We start from the raw sequence: 21,372 nt of genomic DNA on the forward strand, positions 1-21,372 counted from the left end.
ATTATTATATGCACGCATATGCTCCTAGAGTGGGGGGCTTTTCATAACAAGTGCAAAATATAACAATCACCACTCTATCCATAAACATGTCTGTCCCTGATTTTAGGCTCCTCTGTTTCACTTCCCTGCAATAATAATATCCATAACACACAGACCAGACCAAACCAGACCAGTCTATCTATCTCTTCAGATAAAAAACAAGTAGCCCTGTAGTAACTTGTTTAAATATCTGAGCAAGACAATCCAGTGGAGCAGAAAGGCTGAGAGAGTTTTTTCTTGAGTCCAGGTGGGTGTGGCTTTCAGGCTATGGCTACTATCACAGCTGCTAGTAGCCCTTGTTGGATGAATCATCATCATCATCATTACCACTCTTTTCACACACTTTCCTCTTCTTCAAGACTCTCCCAGTTCAATTCTCTATCATACCCTGCTCTCTATAGTCACAGTAACAATCCCAAATTCTCTTTAATCAGGTACCCTTAATTATATGCAGATATGAATGTATTTTCATTTGTTTGGTTCTTGAATACTGATTGGATTATGGGTTTTTTCTGTTTTTCGAATTCTTGGAGTTCTTTAAGTTTCCAAGCAGTTCTTGTCAATATTATATTTCTTGTTTCTTGAGCCGTGACTAAATAAGGGAAATAGTTAGTTGATTTTGGCTGTGAGGCACTTGATGGAATATTATATTGACTATCGAATAGTTACTTTGGTGGGCTGGTTATATGGTAAGATAGTGAGGGTTTAATGGATTTACTAATCTTGGAAGTGGCTTGATTTGGATCATACTAATTGCAGATGCCAATCAACTGATACCGAAGACAAAACAAAGAGGACCTTGCTGGATAATGCAAGTAATTTGCTCACTAATTTGCTAAGTGGGGGAAGTCTAGGAACTATGCCTATTGCTGAGGGTGCAGTCTCTGATCTGTTCGACCGTCCGCTGTTCTTCTCATTGTATGACTGGTTTATAGAGGTAATGGTTATAGTTCTACTGAAATATGTATGAAGTGCAATTGACATTAAAGGAGGGACACTTTGAGTAAATACTTTTCGATATATACACTTGTGCGCGCGCACACACAGTCCACCCATGTTGCTAATAGATGACCAGAATTGTTGAGGATGAATATTTTATGTTTAAGAATAATACAAAAAGATAACTTAATATGTAATTCTGTAACTACTTGCTATTTTTTATATCCAGTTATTCGATAAAGAAATGTACAGAACTCAGATCCATCTTAAGAAAACAATGTAATTAGGAAAAAGTTACTTCCACCGAATCAAAGTCTTTTCGTTTCTTAAAGTTCTTTTGAGGACATTTCTGAACAAAATAGACAGTGCACAGATCTCTTATCCTTATATTCTGGAACAATGTGAGGATCATACATATGCATGTGTACTTCAATCCTGAAAGGTGGTCTAGGTAGTGTTGATGCTAGCAGTTGTTAGTCTTCCATTTAGGATTTATGTTCTTGCAATGTTGTACATGGGTCCGTGCCTTCTTCTTATCTTGTCCCTCTAAAATTTTAAGAACTGATTTCCTTTTTTGATATCAATTTGGTCTTGCAGCATGGCTCGGTGTATAAACTTGCTTTTGGACCAAAAGCATTTGTTGTAGTGTCAGATCCCATCGTGGCAAGACATATACTTCGTGAAAACGCATTTTCTTATGACAAGGTATGATCTTATTCTAGTTGCAATAATTTTAGTATCTACATCTCCAGTGATATATACTCTCCAGTGACAATACACTTAGTATCCTGTATCCATATCTGAAGAGATAAATAACTAGACAATATGGAGACAACAAACAATCTTCTACCTGTAAAATAAACAATCGTAAACTCATTAACTTTTAATGGTAAAAATTAGAATCAGTACCATACATAAAAAGATATTTTTGCCAAAGACTACTGTATTCGCTTGACATATATGGTTCCTTCACATGTATATATCATTTTAATCCTTTAGACATTAGAATCACCAATGCATTTGCCAGGGGGATACTTAAAAACAGAACTGCGAAACTTAACAACTTGTCCCAATCCCATATTAGGTGCACACTGCACATGGATGAGTGTAGTACAGTCATAAGTTAGGTGTTAGGTAGCCAGCATTAAAGAAAATTGGTATAAACGAGTCAATAAATTTTGACATGAAGCATATATAGAAGTCTTCATAAATATATGTATATATAAATGGAGATTACACATAACCACAACACAGAAATATATGAAAATATGAGATCATATAAAATATAATGAAGGAAACACAAAAATAAAACTCTACCTGGCCTCTTCTCTGCTAATTACATTCATCTAATCACCCCTATGCATATATAAACTGACAAATTTTTTTACTATCCACTATCTGTGATTGTTGTATGACTCATATTTAAATTTGTATTTCGTAACTCAGTATGCATGTCTTTAGGGAGTTCTTGCCGATATTCTAGAACCAATAATGGGGAAAGGATTGATACCCGCTGATATTAGCACATGGAAACAGCGGAGAAGAGGTAGTTCTTTATGTAACTTAATTAGTGGTTGCTTGAGTTTATATGTATCGATCAATACAATCTTTTGCTCTATGTTTAATATAGTTTTTAAAAAATGATATATAAATCTATTTTTGAGCTTGTAAGGAGCTGTTAGTAGTAGTGCTGTGGTAAGATCTTTTGAGTCCTTTTAGTTACAGCACTCTTGCTCTAGTGATCTACCAGTACAATATAAATACAAATTTCTCTGCTTAAAGATACAGGCAATATGTTCCTGTCCAGAACTATCTGTTTATCTTTTTGGGCCTCAAGTTTTAGACCATATAGCAAATGTGCTAGGTAGTTGCATATAAAAATTTATTTTCTAAAGATTGGCTAAAATCTGTTAACTTGTTTTTGCAGTTATTGCACCTGGGTTTCACACTTTATATTTGGAAACAATGGTTAAAGTTTTTACAAGTTGTTCTGAGAGAACAATTTTGAAACTTGAAAACCTTCTAGAGGAAAGGAGCTTGACTGGACAAGAGACAGTTGAATTGGATCTTGAAGCAGAATTTTCGAATTTGGCACTTGACATTATAGGACTTGGTGTTTTTAATTATGATTTCGGTTCTGTCACTAAAGAGTCCCCCGTGATTCAGGTTCGAGTCGAATGATATATTTTTTAAAATTTTGACAAAGTTGTCTTTACTATCCACAACCTAATTGAGATGTTTTCAACTCATCTTATATTTATTTACAGCATGCACCCCCGTTCATATAATAAATAAATAGATTATTAATATATGCTGTATGTTTTTCCCTCAAGACTTAATTGTAGAATAAATACTACAATAGCTGAATTAACATAGAAAATCTTGAAAATCATAATTCCCCATGTCTCCCTCTCTATACACACACATGCGCGAACGGCTCACGCGCGCGCGCGCGCGCGCGCACACACACACATCCAGTTATAACTAATGGCATACTTTCAGGCGGTGTATGGGACACTTTTTGAAGCTGAGCATCGTTCTACTTTCTATATTCCTTACTGGAAAGTTCCTCTAGCACAATGGGTGGTTCCCAGACAAAGGAAGTTCCAAAAAGATCTGAAGGTGATCAATGACTGTCTTGATGGTCTCATCAAAAATGCAAAAGAGACGAGGGAGGTAAGCTATTACATTGGTAAATAGGACTTAAAAAATAAAAGAGGAGGATAAGCTAAAGTAGTCATGCCTCACTGACAGCTCCCTAATACTTGTTTCTTATAACAGCAAGACCGAAAAGTAATACAGTTTCACATAAAATCTCATCGGATTTCTGATTTTTAACAATATTATAGTCATTCTTTATTATTCATGTAATTACTACATCAACACTCATGAAATTCATTGGTCACAGATTGAATTTTTTAATATATATCATAAAGTTAAAACAATAATTGCCTGCAAAAAAAAAAAAGTTAATCTACGGAAGCTTAAAAACAAAGAGCCAAGTATCTTAGGCTTTTTAAGTGCGATTAGACTAGAATAACTATAGACATTTTTTTTAATTAAAAGCTACTAACAGATTTTGTGCAAATTAATGACGGTACTATTTACTGTCAAGTTCTTATCCCATTGTAATTGCTTATAGTTTCCTCACAACATGTTTATGACAGGAAACAGATGTTGAGAAATTGCAGCAAAGGGATTATGTCAATCTTAAGGTAGGTATCATTTGAAATACTCTGCTAATTCAACAACTTTCTAAGACAGAAAGTAAATTTTAGCATGTCCAATAAGTCTGCAGGATGCAAGTCTTCTACGTTTCCTAGTTGATATGAGAGGAGCCGATGTTGATGACCGCCAAGTAAGCTTTTGCAGCCTTTCATTAGATCCTACTTCAGTTAATTGTATTTTGTAGACTGTAGTGGTCCTATCATTTTTGACTGATGATTGCATTGAACAGCTAAGAGATGACTTGATGACAATGCTTATAGCTGGCCATGAAACAACAGCTGCTGTCCTTACTTGGGCTGTTTTCCTCCTCGCACAGGTAAAAAATCATTGTTATACATGTGTTATCTCGAATCATGGGAAGTAACTTACTTCTATTTATGAAAGATATTAATTGTTAATTGACATAATTAGAAATATGTGATTTTTTTTCTTTTTTGTGTCAACTTGCTGATTTGCAGCATCCTGCCAAAATGAAGAAAGCTCAGGCAGAGATTGATTCTGTTCTTAGTCAAGAGAAGATAACCTTTGAATCAGTTAAAAAACTAGAGTATGTGACTGATTTGGTACCTCATTAAATATTTTTTCTAGTTTCTCACGGTCCTGAATATCTACGCACACTCGTATTAAAATGTAGCCAGTTTCCCTTGATCTTTAAGTTGATTGTAGTGTAATATGACATTGTGATGTCTTGCATCCTGTGATCTGTTCTCCTATTATTCGTGATCCACCGTTCAGGTACCTGCGTCTTATTGTTGTGGAGGTTCTGCGCTTATATCCACAGCCTCCATTGCTTATTAGACGTTCCCTCACATCGGATCAGTTACCAGGTAGCCCAGTTCAAATTCTGCAGTCTGCAAATCGAACTCCAGTGATCTCTTTAAAGTATATTGATACATTAGTATTCTTTTTTAATACTAATACTTCAATCCTTTAGGAGGTTATAATGGAGACAAAAATGGTTACAATCTTCCAGCTGGAACTGATGTTTTCATTTCTGTGAGTACCTTTTCCCCTTTGATACTCTTCTGAACTTAAAGAGCAAATGAGCTCCACATTGTGTATCGTGTTTGCACATGATTTATATCATCTGGGCAGGTATATAATCTTCATAGATCTCCATACTTCTGGGACAAGCCCGATGAATTTGAACCTGAGAGGTTTCTAGTTCAGAAACAAAGTGAAATCGATGGGTGGGCTGGTTTTGATCCATCTAAAAGTCCTGGAGCATTATACCCAAATGAGGTCACTTGCCATTCTATTTCTCCTATTGCTGTCTAGTTTTATTGTTTTCCCCATAATTGACTCTCACCTCTATTGATAGTAGTAATACTAGTATGCAGTGACACAATGCTCTTCTATATTGGCATTGTAATTTCACTTTCCTGCCATCAGGATTTTACTAAAAACGCTAAAAAGACGAGATATATTGCTACTGCATAGATTTTGATGAACGGGACTTGTTTGTGGAAAAAAGGGAGTGCTGATTAGATAATGATGTCTGCCTAATGTCGCATATTTCTTTATGACATAACTGTTTGATGGATGCCGGCTATAAATTTATGCAGATTATATCCGATTTTGCCTTCTTGCCATTTGGCGGAGGGCCAAGAAAATGCGTGGGAGACCAATTTGCACTCATGGAGTCAACTGTAGCATTGGCAATGCTGTTACAGAAGTTTGATGTTGAGCTCAGAGGATCTCCAGATTCAGTTGAACTGGTTACAGGGGCAACCATGCACACAAAGGACGGACTATGGTGCAAAGTTAAGAAGAGATCTAGTGTTCATTGAATGAGGCTTTGTAGGCAGAAATAGCGAGCTCTGGAGAATGGTGGTGTTTGGCAAATAAGCCATAACCAAAATAAGCCCTTATTTTATCTTAAAAAATGAATTTTGTTATAATTTTTTTGGATATAAATGTTAAAAAGGTGTTTTATATTCATTATTTGATAAAAGTAATAAAGATTTATTTCAGAAAAAAATGAAGGTTTATGTATTTTTATTCAGAAATAAGTCCTCATTTCTGAAAAATAAGTTTACCCAAACGTATATATGTTTGTTTAACGCTTAACATAAAAATGTAAGAATTCAAAAGAGATCTCATTTTTAGCCAAAATATCTCACTGCGCTTCTTTCTCAACATCTTGGCCAGTGTTTTGGGTGACCCCATTTTTTGCCCATCTTTTCTTCCAGTAGCTTCTTGAATTGTGGTTATACTTTAAACCAACTTAAGCCCTCTATTTATAGGCTTAATGATCTTTAGAGCATCTCCAAGAGATTCTTCATTTAGGCTCCTAACTTGAGATTTGAGGAGTGAGAACCAAAATGTTGCTCCAAGAGACTCTTAAGTGGCTCTTAAATCTTAAGAGCCTCTTGTTTCTCTCTCCTCTCTCCTCAAAGTTAAGAGCCACCACATGGCTCCTAACTTATTTTTTCACAATAAAAAAATCCTTCCATCCAATCAACCTCCATCTTTCCCTCTCTTTTGTTATAGTGGAGCCCAATATATGAATAAAATATGAAATAGAGAAGAGATGTAGAGAGTATTGTTGGAGTTTACACTCTTAACTTTGTCCTAAATTACTAAGAGCCATATTTTTTATATTATATTTAGGAGCCAACAAGGAGGCTCTTGGAGATGCTCTTACACCTTTCATAGATCACAATGTCAATTGACGGGGTAAAATCGAGTTTGAACAAGTTAATATTAGACAAAGCCAACAACTATCTCTAAATCTGTATTAGAATATAAATTGTCCAGTAATCCAGGTAACATGATCTAAATTGTCATGTTGCAACCATCACACCTAAAGATTACAAAAAGTTCGAATTGGAAAATCGAAACAAAATAAACAACTTACATCTTGCAATCAAACAATGATTGTTCAACTTTCTGAATCTTGTGCACTGCCAGGAATGAGTTGACTGCAGGTTGCTTCAAACTGCCTCTTCTTGTATTCGTACTCGTAGGCTTCGGCATCTGGATTTGCATCTATCCATTGAGTAGCCTCTTTGAAATAATAACTGATCATACTCTTAACAGAAGCTTCAAGCTTGTCATTTTCTTCACTCATGTCCCTAATCTTATATACACAGCCGTCGAAGGCTACCCTTGCCTTGACCTTACTAAACTCCTCATCTTCAGCCTTGAACTGTTTAGCATCCTTTATCATTTTTTCAATCTCCTCCTCTGTAAGAATTCCTTCTCTCTTAATTGTTATGCTGTTCTTCGTTCCAGTAATCTTATTCTCAGCAGAAACATTTAGTACCCCATCAGCATCAATTGTAAAGGTTACTTCCATTTCTACTTTAGCCCTTGGGGCAAGAGGCAGGTCAGAGAGTTCAAACTTCCCAAGTAATTTGTTGTCTGCCGCTCTTGCTCTCTCACCCTCGAAAACATTGAACCCAACGGTTGTTTGATTATCCCTGCTTGTATAACATTTTTCTGTCGTTGAATTGGGAATACTTGTGTTCCTTGGAATAATTACATGAAAGATTCCGCCATAATATCTGGCCCCAAGAGACAGAGGAGTAACATCAAGCAGCTCCAGGTTCATGATCTTCTGATTATGCTCTCCACTTATGATAGCAGCTTGGACAGCTGCACCATAAGCAACAGCTTCCTCGGGATTTATATTCTTGCAAAGTTCCTTCCCATTGAAAAATTGTTGCAGTAGCTGTTGCACTTTGGGAATTCTTGTGGAACCACCCACAAGAACAACATCATCGACCTTACTCTTGTCCATTCCCGCATCTTCTAAACACTTCTTCACGGTGTCCACACAACTTCTAAACAAGTCCAAGTTCAAGTTCTCAAATTTGGCACGTGTAATTTTAGCAGAGTAATCAATTCCCTCATGCAAAGAATCTACATTAATAGTTGTCGTACCAGTATGAGAAAGAAACCTCTTCGCCTTTTCACAAGCATTTCTCAATCTTCTTAGAGATTTAGCATCTCTACTAATATCCTTTTTGTACTTCGTTTTAAAATCTTCAACGACATGGTTTAACAAACGATTATCGAAGTCCTCACCGCCAAGGTGGGTGTCGCCTGCTGTAGCCAGTACCTTAACATTATCCTTTTTAATTTTAAGAAGGGAAACATCAAAAGTACCACCACCAAGATCAAATATAAGGACAACTTTCTCCCCTGCTGAACTACTTGTAAGCTGCTTGTCAAGACCATAAGCAACTGCAGCAGCTGTTGGCTCAACAAGAATGCGCAAAACATTGAGTCCGGCTATTCTTGCTGCATCTTTAGTAGCTTGCCTCTGTGAGTCACTGAAATGTGCGGGGACAGTGACAACAACATTGGTAACATTCTTTCCCAAATAGTCTTCGGCAATTTCCTTCATTCTAAGAAGGACCATTGAAGACAACTCCTCAGGTGAGAATTGTCTCTCTACACCTTTGTAATTCACAACAATCTTAGGCTTCTTATCACAATCCCCGATCACCTTAAAAGGCCAGAACTTCATGTCACTTTGAACAGTTGAATCTGAGAATTTCCTTCCAATTAACCTTTTGGCATCTGTGTATAAATATAAACTTTACTATAATATCACAATTAATTTTGGTCAAATTCAAAATCTGTGCTCACTTTGTGAATTGCTCTGGGAAAGATAAAGAGAGCACATTTAACTTAAGTGAAAGATTTTCATTGGCGGGGAAACTTGTGCATGCAGGGGCATCATTATTAATGAGATTGAAGCCAGCAAAAATCTACCACATTTAAGAAATAGTTGTTTATAATACAAAACGTGTCAACATATTTGTAGAACAATATCAAATCATTACTGACGAAAATGACAGATCAATACTAATGAATAAAAGTGCAAGAATAAGTACTCCAAGAGCATCTTCGACCTCGTCACTGATTACCTATAATTTTCCCACCTAAACAATTTAAAGTAACCATGCAAAATTACTGTAGTATTAATGTAAACCATTTTTTTGCTTCCTATATTTTAGGTAATCATTATTTTATTATATTTTGGTCGACCAAAATAGGATTTTCCTAGAAGATGCTAGTTGTATAAAAGTTTAGACTAATCTACAGTTCAGGGTTTATTCCTCATCAATTTAGGGATGGAGCATAAGTTTCAGACCTAGCTATAAGAAGTGTTACATATTTACATATACACTTACTTATCCCTTAAATACTAACTTAATCGGCATTTATATAACAATAACAATCCAAAATCAAGAAAACAAACTAAAGAAACTGATCAGAACTTTAAACAAATACTATAGTCACATACTAATCAACTATAATAACAAGTACCAAAGACGGTGTTGAGAGGATTAAGAGCGGCCTGATTTGTAGCAGCTTCGCCAATGAAACGCTCCGTTTCGGTGAAAGCAACACATGATGGTGTAGTTCTGTTGCCAAGATCATTTGTAATAATTTCAACTCGATCATGTTGCCAAACTCCAACGCATGAATATGTTGTTCCTAGATCGATTCCAACAGCCACTTCATCACTATTAGACATTTTAAAGAAAATATGAATAGTAGGTGATTTTCAAGGGGAGTTCTGAAGAAGAGTTCTTTACGGGAAGCGCATTTATATAGCTCGCTCCACATCCTGCAAATTTATTTTACACTCAGAGAAGTGCAACAGCCTCAAATCTTGAGATCAGTGCACTTGGGATTGTTATATACGCTGGGAGTATGCTCTATAGTCGTCTATACATATGCTGGTTGTTTTTCTTAGCTTGAGATGTTGCTGGTAAAATATGTTTTGTATCATTAAAATTTTACGCTAAACATTCTACCATCTTAGAAAATCACGAAATTCTTAATTAAAAATTCTTAACATATATTATGAATAAAAAATATAAATATCATGTCTAAAAAACTTAACTTGTTATAAATTATATATTTATGTGGATGTCCTTTGTCTTTTCACTAGCTAGACTTTTGGCTTTTCACTAGCTAGTCCTTTGGTTTACTTGTAACTCACATTTGTAGTCCTATATAAAGGATATTTGTGTAACCATATAAAAACACAACAATGATATCTACTTCTCTATCTCTTGTCTAGCTCTCTCAACTATCTTTCTGCACATATTATTTCATAACACGTTATCAGCACGATCTGCTTTTTCATTTTGTTGTATGTTGTACGGCTCGCTCTTCTGCTTTGTTTGTAAGACTACTCTCCTGCTTTGTTCACAAATTCTTGTACTTGATATTCAAGAGGATCGATGAAGATTGTTCTTGTTGCGAGAAGTTTGTTGTTCTTCCGGATTAGTGGTTTTTCAAAGTCATTCTTGAAGTAGGGAATCTTGAACTCAAATAAATTGATCATCAAATTGTAAGATTTTAAGGTAAGCCTCCCTTCACCATTCTTTTCATTTTATGATACTATACTAAATTTATATGTTGAGTGATGCTAGTTTTGATATTCTCCTAAAATTATACTAAATTAGTTGTACATTAAAATTGAGAGGTTTTGGATATTTTTGAAATAGTCCCTTAATTTTCTATAACTTAAACTAGTTAGTATTCTTGATATGATACATGTAAGTTGTGAATTCATCCAAGTATACATAAATTGCATCATTTTAGATGTTTACATGTTTTAAAATTTGTTTTTGAATTTGCTTTTGGAATAATCGATTTTGAATATGTGGTTATTTATAGTTTTTGGAGTTAGTATAGACTGATATGGATATGCTTTAGTCTCTTATGGATTTAAACACATTATTTGGATATTTTTGGATTTGAGTAAATTAATTTGACTCTTTTGGATTTGAATAATTCTTTTGGATTTCAATAAACTATTTTGGACCCTTTTGAAATTGGATGAAATATTTTGGAATTCTATTCTCGGCTCTCTTGGAATCTGAATATTTGTGAGATACTTGTTTTTACTAATGAAAATCATGTTGTTTTTTTTTCCCCTACCATATTATATTTTCAGTAATCATTATATATAATTTTGACGTACGATTACCTTCGGTGGTGGATTACTATAGATTTATATATTATGTCATTCTCAAATATGTGTAGAATTAATATGATTTTCTCACTTGCGTTCTCTTTGTCGCACACTACATTATTTTAATTTGACGCATTTATATGTGTACATGTGATCAATTTATATTGTGTACATGTGATCAATTTATTCAAATGAATCAAAAAAGAAAAATCATAATTTATTAGTGACTCTCTAATCCAAAAATTGTACATGATTAATAGATAGTAAGTTGCCTAATCTTTAAAAGGTCATGAGTCATATGCGCTCCACTCTATTCTAAAAAATGAATTTTTCTCAAGTCATTTATCTATTTCATATGAGTTTAAATTGGTAGTAAGCTTAATTAATGACTTGGCTAATTTTTCTATGAGAGATATAAAAGTTTCATATCGTTCTTATATCTATGTACATTATGTATAACCTCACCTCTGTCTTGGTCTATGTATCTCAGATTAATATATGCTACACAATTCCTTACTTGTCCATATTTAATCTTTCTATTTCGAGGACACCCCAAATTTTTAGATAGTCAAAACTTTATATATTATAGTTTGAAAGAGATGACTTATGGGCACACACGCTATGTCTTGCTCACATATTATAGTATATTATATATGCATGCTTCAAATAAGTGATATTATGTGATCTCAATGTGAAATTCTTGATAATTGATAGAGTGTTAACATCACTACTTGCCTTAAATTTATTGTTGATTTAAAATTAGTGTTGGTAAAAGTATTTTTTTTACCACTTAAGTTAAACGATGTTGATTTAATCGAAAACTAATGGGTGATATTGTTTTTAATTAAATAATAATACATGATTGCAACCAGAAGTTGCACGTAATAACAACCAGAAAGTGTCTTTATATTATAAAATTCTTTTATTATCACTCAATGACATTGTGTTTAATTTTTATTAAATTTCTAAAAGATATTGGTCATATTTTTCATAGATATGATATTGAGCGATGTCTATAGAATAAATGTTATGTGTTTAAACCCTTGATTACATTCCAGAAGAATGATATAGTAGTACAAATTATGAGCTTATCCTATATGATATAATATCCCTGAAGGATGGCTTTATATAAAAAGAATAGTATGATATTTGGATATAATAGATTTTAATTGATTAAATAAATATTATATTATGTCCCACAGATACAATATTATGCAATTGATGAAATATTTGGGGTGTTAAATGCATGAGTTGATATGGTGACTAAATGTGGTTTACTAAATTTGAATTATTGATGAAAGGATTATGAATTGCAACAAATGATATCGTACTATAATGTGACTGTATTAAAAAATCAAAGGTTATCAACCATGATAGTAGCAATAGTCATGACATAACAATACTTTAAGTCATATTTTTATTATGTGTATAAGTAATATTTCTCTTGATTGTTATAAAGATGACTAGTATCAATACTTCATATCTAAAATGAGTCATCCAAAGGAGAGGATTATATAGAATGCCTCATTATAGTTATTCTAAATATAAGACTCGGGAAGAGAAAGTATAAAGCTCCGAAAGAGCGTATATAAGGCTCCTGAAGAGCATGTATAAAGCTCTTGAAGAACATGTATATTTTTTTATCTACTCTCTCAAGTACATTTTACTCTAGAAGAGCATGTATAGTATTGATACAATTATACCCCCTTAAGAAGATTGAAAAATGAAATTTGATATAATTTATCGCATTGAGATATCAAGTGCCTTTAAATATTGAGTCTAATTCAAGTGCAAGTTGGAGAAAGATTCTCCAGTAATTTATAATAAGCATAATTGAAATTGATTTTGAAGTAAACAAGAAGTTTACTTATAAGCTTATTGTTTGGCGTGACTAATTAAGCCATCTCAATTTGTTAAGAATGCGAATAATAATTTTATATGCACTTTTCTTGAAGAACCTGTAGATTCTTCTTCTCAGTGGTACATATGTTATTTGCTTATAAGGCAATAGTCATCACCAGCAAAGATATAGTTGTGATTTTTATCTTTGAGAATGAATAGATGAAGATATGACATGAGTTATAAATCTCCCTTTATTGAATAGTGAGATATTTTTTTAAAAATATGGTTGTATACGAATTTATTACCAACTTGCATCTTGAAGTATGCAAGATTCGTTGTTTGGAATATATGCTTATAATGCTGGTGAATCTCACAAGGAGTATTATCTCGTCCATAATAATATTTGAGTATTTTGTATCACATATTTATCGATTCGCATCATATAAACAATTTTTCTTAATCTCTCCCCATCATAAATAAATTATTTGGTCATCACAGATTTTCCACCACGTTAGTAAGATGGATTCCTCAATTGGATACGAGTGCATTTGGAATCATCAATATGTATTTGTTATGACTCGATTTAATGAGTTTGTTTTCTCAAAATCAGGGGGAGAAGATAAATAGCCGGTGAAAGTAGAAATATAAGAATGAATTATCATTGCCTCATCTTGATCCTCAAAATAAAGAATATGAACCAGAAGTTCGTAAGATAGTTCATTTTGATGACCAAAAAAATAGTGACTATGGCACAAACACCGGCTACATATGCTCCTATGATATTAATGTCGCAGAAGAACAACCTCAAAATACTACTATGTCTAAAGAACGCCTGAAGCGTTATAGGAAAGTTGGTTCCATACATCTTATATATAAAAAAAAAAAATTGAAAAGGAGCAACAATTGATGATGGCTAGATTGAGAAATCAATAATTTTTGAAGGATCTCCGGAAGAGATCATAGACATGGCATTGAAGGATCTCCAGAAGAGATTATAGACATGACAAACTAGAGAAAATAAAAGTAATGAAAAATATTGAGATCTCGATATATTATTCCTTGTCCAGAATGAAGTGGAACCATAAATCAAATCGACGTCGATGATATTTATAGAACTTGAGGTTATTGATAATGAGGATCATGAAGCAGAATCTGTTAGAAAATATTGATATAATTGGCCAAAGACTAAAGGATATAATTGAGGCAATTATAAAAAAAAAATATTTTTGGACCAGTAGTCCTCTCACACCTGAAGTTGTGAAAATAGTGCACCCTACGAATCATTATCTCTTGAAAATAGAGAAATAAACTGCAGTTAACACACCTAAAGGTGTAAAGTCAGTGGGATATGCTTGATTATTTGTGTGAAAACAAAATGAAGTTTCAGAAATTATGAATGTAAAGCTCAAATAATTGTATGATAACCTTGTGTTGGTTATGAAGAGTAATAGTTTTTGTGGTGGAAATGATTATTTGATTGTGAAATAGTCCCGCAATATGTGAAGGTTCAGTTTATATTTTATACGACCCACTTGACAATAATCATCCTAGAAGGATCTTAACTGCCAGAAGCAGTATAACAAACTCTCGAGAATTATACCCTCTCAACTGGAAAAGGGATTTGGACCGGCAGTCCAACACAAAATACATGTTATCATTGTATACCAAATTATAGGTGATAACTCATAAAGTCTCTGGCCAGAGCAGATGGATACTAGAATGTGTTTCTAGTTGACATTGAAATGAGTTGCACCTCATAATTAATATAGATCTATGTTACTTTTGGTGATAAAATATTTCGTGGTGTATATATTGAAAGAATAATACCTCTCAATGAGTAATATTTTGTTATATGTAAATCCCAGAAGGATTATAAATATTGTACACTGAACTTTGTGGACAGTTGAAAGAAAGAAATTCTCGGCCGTGGAGAACCGTACAAAAGTAAAACATGTTTTATTCAACATGTTTTGACATAATTATAGATTTATTAAAAAGCAGAATTTCCGCTTTTGATTAGTACTCATTGCTAAGTAATTGCTCGCTCTAAAGGCGTGTGAATCCTGAAAATTTATTCAATCTACACAAATCTATCTCATAAGGTTTTTAAGTTTATTTTGCAGGAGCAAAGTCCTCAACGGTTGATCAATATTGAATAAATTATATTAGAGTTTTTCCTTTGGTATAAAATGAGTTGTTGCAGGAACTTCTTATCACACTATTTTGACTTGGGCAATCTGAGATGACCAAAGCTGGCAAAACAGTATAGCATGGCAAGATTATGACATTATGATGGGAACTCCACCAACTATATATATGAAAGCTCCACTGACTGCTTATGATGATAGCTACACAACTCAATGAAGGCACTTTTAACATTTATATTTGAGAAGTTCTGGCACAAAGGAGCTCATCAACTAAAGAGATATTATTTGATATAATCATGAGGGGGAGCAAATGCACGCTGCACTCTTTTTCCCTTATCCATGGTTTTTCCCATTGGGTTTTCCTGGAAAGGTTTTTAATGAGGCAGCATCATGTGCACATTATGAAACTAATGTTTTTGTTCCTTCACTTGGTTTTTCTCCCAAAGGGTTTTTCCAGGAAGGCTATAACAAGACATTATTTCATTTGACGGACATCCAAGGGGGAGTGTTATAAATTATATATTTATGTGGATGTCCTTTGTCTTTTCACTAGCTAGACTTTTGGCTTTTCACTAGCTAGTACTTTGGTTTACTTGTAACTCACATTTGTAGTCCTATATAAAGGATATTTGTGTAACCATATAAAAACACAACAATGATATCTACTTCTCTATCTCTTGTCTAGCTCTCTCAACTATCTTTCTGCACATATTATTTCATAACCCAATATTACATTATCTTTGCCCATAAATACAACCAACCTCCTCTTATTAGTAAAAAAAATATTATTTATTTATTATGTAAAATAATATGTTTTATTTATAACAATCTAAAATATTAATAAAATTTTTAAAATACATTCAATCAAATACTAATACCATAATATCTTACCGGTTCAATAAATTTTACGCAATGTCTTTACCCAATCAATTTTATCCAACCCCGTTAAATCTTTATTATTTTTAAATTACCATTAAATTAATAATTGTTATAAATTTCTTGGGAAATAGTCTAATATTTAATTTTTAGAACTCACGGCATGGCTAAATAGTGAAAATAACACTTTTTTTTTCCAAATTTAATCTTTTACTTTAGTTTCTTCAAATTTGAATTATTTCCAAGCATCATAAAAAATTTAGATAACATATAATAAATTCCAAATTATTGGAAACTATAATTAATATATTAATAACTTTCCGAAATCAAATAAAATTTTCATCAAAATCTCTTAAGCACCTTTCTTCTTCATTTTGTGCATTATAATAATATTATAATTGTTACTTCGACGTTTTCTATTCGATCAGTAAGATTTTTATCTAAACTTACTAAGACATCTTTTCATGCGATCGGTTACGAAATTTTTTCAAAAAATTTCTTTTGAAAGAAGGAAATCTTTCCACTGGGATTGTATTTCCGTACAAATGTGAAAATGTCTACTGATAAAAAAAAAGAGAAAAAGATAACACTATGATTGTTAAATAATCACCATTCTAAAAATTAATTTTCATGGATTATATAATTTTTGAATCCAACTTCAGGAATTTATGATATAATCAAGATAACAAAAATATTATTCTGAAAAATCATTATACTCATTATAAAGCACCATATTCAAGCAAAATAAACCCATAGCAAGTAGTAAGAAGCTCCAAATTACAATGACACAAGCACTAAGGCTAAACAGAGATATACACAACAAGAAAGTTTCAACAAAAAATGTATCATATTAATAATAAGCAAAGGGTCAGAAGCTCCTGAATCTGTTATCAGCTCAATCTCAAGCCTACCTAAATATATGCTTCCCTTGCAAGTAATTCGAAGCACTATTCACAGTTTCTTCCTGCAGATAATGACCACAAACAAGTTTCATAGCTCTCCAGTGAATATCAAAACATTGATATACACTCCACTGCTTAATGTCATATCATACCATATCATGAAGGCTATCCTGAAAGCCAAAATGCCCGTGCACAGTTGGTGCTGTGGAACTGACCTGTCCCTGCAGCTCAGGATTCCAATCCGAGTGTCAAATGTCGTTCATATATACAACAAAACAAAGCAAAACTTTTTGAAAGAGACAGCCATCAAACCCTCATTACCAGTGCATGCAGGGTCTGATGAGCACTGAACTGACCAAATCGAGATGTAATTGTATTTAACTGTTCCCAATTGCAAAATAAAAAAATAAATTAAATTCACAAGTCATAATTCATTAGTGTCAGGCTGTCAGCATACACCAGATCAGTATAGTTTATCATATACCAGTCCATGCATGCCCTGTTGGTTGGTGTAATGCCCATCCTGCATCAAAGTTATCAAGTTCATCTCTTTCTATAATGATTTCTATATTAGAGAGACTAAACAGCAGTTAAATGGAAGATGAATATTAATCTAGGCTTCGTGAGGTGTTCAAATAATAGAAGAGGTACCTCTCCTTCAGCAGTCGGTTGGGAACTTAAATAGCCATCAAAATTTGGAGTTCTAGATCTAAAACCCTACAGTAAAGTGCAAAAAACACATCAATATCTATATCTTTAACTTAAAAAGAGATGGTACAAAAATTTCTTATTGGCATACCTTCCGTTGCATTTCCTGTTGAGGAACATAAGAAATATCCGTATTACTTGCTCTTTCACCCAACACCTATAATCACAAAACACTGAAACGCATCAAAAAAAATTCTTTCATGAAGGTCACAAGAATGTCATTATCAACAAGAACCTATGTTAAACATTATTTTAATATAACTTTGTTAAATTAAAATCAAGAGATAACAAACCATTTGATTGGCAGCGACTTGTCTCCTAATTGCCATTAACTCAGTTTCAGTGCGTACCTACACTAAACTTCAAAATGGTAAGTACATAAGCATTTCAAATCTTCAGTGAAGTAAGAACATCCTCCCACCACTTTTAACCTTAGCTAACCTTCTGCTTCTTTTGTGTTTTTTTCCTTTTAGACGTCTTGCCAATATTGCTCCTTCCATTGTCTTCATTGACGTATAAAAGCCCCTGCTTGCGGATGGTAGATTCTGAAGTACCCTTACCAAAATTATTTACATCCACACAATGTTTCAAGGCTTCTTCAACTGCACAGAATGCAATATTGTAGCTTTCCTGAGACACGGCTCCTTCTTCACCCAGTTTTGCAGCAAGTTTACACAGATCATTAAACCTTTCAACCCTGTAATAAGGCCGTTTATAATTAACATCCAATGTCTGATTATTTTTTGCATCCTTCGTCCACCTTTTCAGTATATACTGAGATGGTATGTTGGATATACCAGAGAGCTGAAGAACTATCAATGCGTGTCTACAGAGAAAACCTCTGTATTCAAATGAACGGCATGAACAACAAATGCTTGATTCTGCTTCACTCCAGCTTACACAGAAATTCCGTGTCCCTTCAAAATCATCAACCAGACATGTTAATACGGTCTTTCCTTGGTTTTCCTTTTGTATACTACAAGAATCTGTTTCTAATACTTCTACTTGGAATTCTTTGAATATTGCATGTGTATATACCACTGACATTTGTTTCTCAAAAGGCGACAGGGTTCTTAATATGGGCTGTTTCTTTAGTATTTCGAAATCAGCTTTGTCCTCCTCCGCATACCTCTCATTCAGAAATACTTTGTACTGATCAATAAACTCCTTAAATGTAATTTCGGCATTTATTTGTTTGTCAAAGAAAGAGGATATACTCTCGCAACGTTCAGTTGTAGAGAGTCCAGCCAAAGAAAAGTCCCTGATATAAGTTGGGACCCATTTTTTGCGATCTTTATACAAGGATTGAATCCACTCATTCTCGTTAAGTTCAAATCTACCAACCAGTTTTCGCCATCTTTTTTCAAATTCTTCATCAGTCCAACACTGAAGTGCACATTTTTTAAATTTCTTACTAAAATTTTCAACATTACTTACTGTCTGACCAAGGTTCTCAGGAATTTTCCTAAGTATATGCCAGAGACAAAAACAATGGTGTGTTTCTGGAAATACCTCCGAAGTTGCCTCCTTCAATGCCTCGTCTTCATCAGTAATAACCACTGCAGGAGCTTGACCATTCATTGCTCTAAGCCAAGTGCGCATCAACCAAAGAAATGAAGACGTAGTTTCATCCCCAATTAAAGCACACCCAAACAATATGAACTGGAAGTGATGATTTACACCAAAAATTGGAGCAAATGGGATCTTATATTTCTGCCTTACATAATTCATATCAAAAAAGACTACGTCAGAGAAGTTTTTGTAGTCATTTCTACCTTTTGCATCAACCCAAAACACATTTCTCATACGCTTTTCCTGATCCAAATCTATAGCATACAAGAAATTGGGATTTTCAGCTCGCGAAGTCATAAAGTATTCAAATAGAACTTGTACATCATCCTCATCTAAGGATAACTGAAGCCCTTTCTTTTGACCCGCAATAACACCAGATTGCTCGCTCCTGCCTTTGGTGGCATGACTAAAGTTATCAGGGCAAATCTCATGATTATGCTCTTTAACAAAACTGTATATAAACCATGTCCCGTCATTCCGTTTTTTTATATACATGCTTGCCTTGCAATCCGTCTTTGGACATGATCGGAAACTAGATATTGCACTTGTCTTGCGCTCATTTCCGAACCTAGAACATGAAATTTTCACATCAATGAACTTTCCTGATTTTTTGGATCGACGACTGGCTTTTATAGTAATGCCGAATCCCACCAACCTGGCATATTCCCTGTAAAAAGAATACGCCGCCTCCTTTGATTCAAACTCCAACCCACATTGGGGCTCATTTATGTTAGCCCGACTACTGTCAGCTTGTAATACTTGGCCTCTCATCACTATGTTTTCAGCCTCATTTCCAGCAGAGTTTCCAAGAACAGGTCCAGTATTTCTAGAATAATTCGTATCCACTTCCTCAGCAAGCATGAAAGTGCTTGTATCTAATATCCTGTCTAATTTTCCTCCCTGTACAGACGGATGTTCAAGATCAATCTCCATCACGTTTTTCTTAATAAACAGACTCTCCACCTTTACAAGCTAAGAAATTTGACCAGTGACATGATCGATTAGAAACCGACTTGAGGCGGCAAACTAAGTGCAATAAACACATTTGTGAAACTGCAACACACCAAATAAAAAAAAAATGTGAGGTAAAATAGTATCAAAACTTGAAGCAAGCACTTTACATAGATTTATCTCATAATACAGCACTCCGTTATTTCAGCCCCAAATTACATGAGCATATTCAAATTCTGAACAACTAAACTTTTCCGTACATATAACAGGACAACACATAATAAAATCTACGATTTTGCATAATTTGGTTTTTCTTAACTTGCCGGTTGTAATAAAAATAAACAGCCATAGCAGAGTAAAATTTCCCTAACTTAATCAATTAAAAAGAAAAGACATGAGAGAGAGAGAGAGAGAGAGAGAGAGAGAGGTACCTGCTAATTGTAAAGCAAAAACAAAAGGCAAGTAACAAGGGTGTTGTTGAGCAGAATAATGAGTCGCTGTAATGCTATAGATGGATCTGGAGAAGCAGCAGCATCAAGACTCGACTTGAAATGAAAAGGATAGACAGGAAACGAAATTCCTTTTTCTCAGGTGAAAGATCACTTCAGTTAGACTGAAAAATCACACACAAAATAAACCAAAACATTTGGAGATTAGAAGTTTGGGGCAAAATTAAAAGTTTTAGGTATTTTAGAGGTTTGACCACTAAAATAAGCCGTGTTTGGTAGTTAGCAGATTGAAATAGATGTTTGGATCCAAAAAACTAATTTTGAAAAAGCTACTTTGAAGAGTTTTTTGGATTAGCCGTTTTGATTTATGTCAAAAAAAACTAATCAATCAGCTATTTATCAAACAATTTTACGAAAAACAGCTAATTCAATCCATTGGTCAAAACATCTGATTCAATCAGCTAGTCAAAACAGCTAATTCGATCCGCAATTTCCAAATAGGGTCATAATAAATTTATAGTCTTCATATTTATTTGCCCTTGGCATAAATGATGTCATTTGTAATAAACATGTAATATAATACTGAAAGATAATATCTGATTAATATTTAATTAATCACAACCATAGCTAAATTTAAACTTGAATATATAATACTTTTTTAACTGATAGCTTTCCATCAAATTCATGCATTCGGAATAGCCGATATATTTCTGTGCGGGGAATAATAAGTGAAAGTATTTTGTTATTAAAAAAATGCGATCTGCCTGAGAGTT

General features: G+C 33.7%; 3 protein-coding genes across 5 annotated transcripts; 1 reads left to right on the forward strand and 2 right to left on the reverse strand.

The window, feature by feature from the left end:
- Positions 1 to 26: 26 nt before the first annotated feature.
- On the forward strand, positions 27 to 6,143 carry LOC108219460 (cytochrome P450 97B2, chloroplastic). Its single transcript, XM_017392925.2, has 14 exons — positions 27 to 473; positions 799 to 976; positions 1,576 to 1,683; positions 2,440 to 2,524; positions 2,906 to 3,144; positions 3,481 to 3,654; positions 4,146 to 4,193; positions 4,277 to 4,336; positions 4,436 to 4,522; positions 4,665 to 4,753; positions 4,942 to 5,033; positions 5,141 to 5,202; positions 5,302 to 5,448; positions 5,772 to 6,143. The coding sequence occupies exons 1-14, from the start codon at positions 307 to 309 to the stop codon at positions 5,994 to 5,996; spliced, it is 1,761 nt and encodes a 586-aa protein (XP_017248414.1). The 5' UTR covers positions 27 to 306; the 3' UTR covers positions 5,997 to 6,143.
- Positions 6,144 to 6,857: 714 nt separating this feature from the next.
- LOC108217465 (heat shock cognate 70 kDa protein) lies at positions 6,858 to 9,891 on the reverse strand. Its single transcript, XM_017390296.2, has 2 exons — positions 9,490 to 9,891; positions 6,858 to 8,736 (listed from the first exon to the last, which is right to left on the reverse strand). Exons 1-2 carry the CDS (start codon positions 9,698 to 9,700, stop codon positions 7,091 to 7,093), a joined length of 1,857 nt encoding a protein of 618 aa, XP_017245785.1. The 5' UTR covers positions 9,701 to 9,891; the 3' UTR covers positions 6,858 to 7,090.
- A 6,860-nt stretch (positions 9,892 to 16,751) lies between these two features.
- Positions 16,752 to 20,796, reverse strand: LOC108219546 (protein FAR1-RELATED SEQUENCE 2). 3 transcript variants are annotated; one of them, XM_064091925.1, is made up of 9 exons: positions 20,582 to 20,795; positions 18,069 to 20,099; positions 17,921 to 17,977; positions 17,719 to 17,784; positions 17,571 to 17,636; positions 17,404 to 17,442; positions 17,241 to 17,300; positions 17,072 to 17,140; positions 16,752 to 16,981 (listed from the first exon to the last, which is right to left on the reverse strand). In XM_064091925.1, exons 2-9 carry the CDS (start codon positions 20,058 to 20,060, stop codon positions 16,925 to 16,927), a joined length of 2,406 nt encoding a protein of 801 aa, XP_063947995.1. In that variant the 5' UTR covers positions 20,061 to 20,099; positions 20,582 to 20,795; the 3' UTR covers positions 16,752 to 16,924. The 3 variants fall into 3 exon arrangements, 2 of the variants coding, with proteins under 2 accessions (XP_063947995.1, XP_017248532.1); XM_017393043.2 differs by having other exon boundaries at positions 18,069 to 20,252; XR_010291304.1 differs by lacking the exons at positions 16,752 to 16,981; positions 17,072 to 17,140; positions 17,241 to 17,300; positions 17,404 to 17,442 and having other exon boundaries at positions 17,921 to 17,982; positions 18,069 to 20,252; positions 20,582 to 20,796.
- Between the last annotated feature and the right edge of the window lie 576 nt (positions 20,797 to 21,372).

This window comes from Daucus carota, chromosome 4, assembly GCF_001625215.2.
Source record: "Daucus carota subsp. sativus chromosome 4, DH1 v3.0, whole genome shotgun sequence".
NCBI lineage: Eukaryota > Viridiplantae > Streptophyta > Magnoliopsida > Apiales > Apiaceae > Daucus > Daucus carota.

Excerpts from the sequence above, each read along its gene's own strand:
- LOC108219546 (XM_017393043.2), bottom strand. The coding sequence starts at position 20,132 with ATGGAGATTGATCTTGAACATCCGTCTGTACAGGGAGGAAAATTAGAC. Across the intron at positions 17,301-17,403 it reads AACAGGGCATGCATGGACTG|TTAAATACAATTACATCTCG; the intron begins GTATATGATAAA and ends AATTGGGAACAG. Across the intron at positions 16,982-17,071 it reads AGGATAGCCTTCATGATATG|GAAGAAACTGTGAATAGTGC; the intron begins GTATGATATGAC and ends CATTATCTGCAG.
- LOC108219460 (XM_017392925.2), top strand. The coding sequence starts at position 307 with ATGGCTACTATCACAGCTGCTAGTAGCCCTTGTTGGATGAATCATCAT. Across the intron at positions 2,525-2,905 it reads ATGGAAACAGCGGAGAAGAG|TTATTGCACCTGGGTTTCAC; the intron begins GTAGTTCTTTAT and ends TTGTTTTTGCAG. Across the intron at positions 3,145-3,480 it reads AAGAGTCCCCCGTGATTCAG|GCGGTGTATGGGACACTTTT; the intron begins GTTCGAGTCGAA and ends GCATACTTTCAG.
- LOC108217465 (XM_017390296.2), bottom strand. The coding sequence starts at position 9,700 with ATGTCTAATAGTGATGAAGTGGCTGTTGGAATCGATCTAGGAACAACA. Across the intron at positions 8,737-9,489 it reads TCCTCTCAACACCGTCTTTG|ATGCCAAAAGGTTAATTGGA; the intron begins GTACTTGTTATT and ends ATTTATACACAG.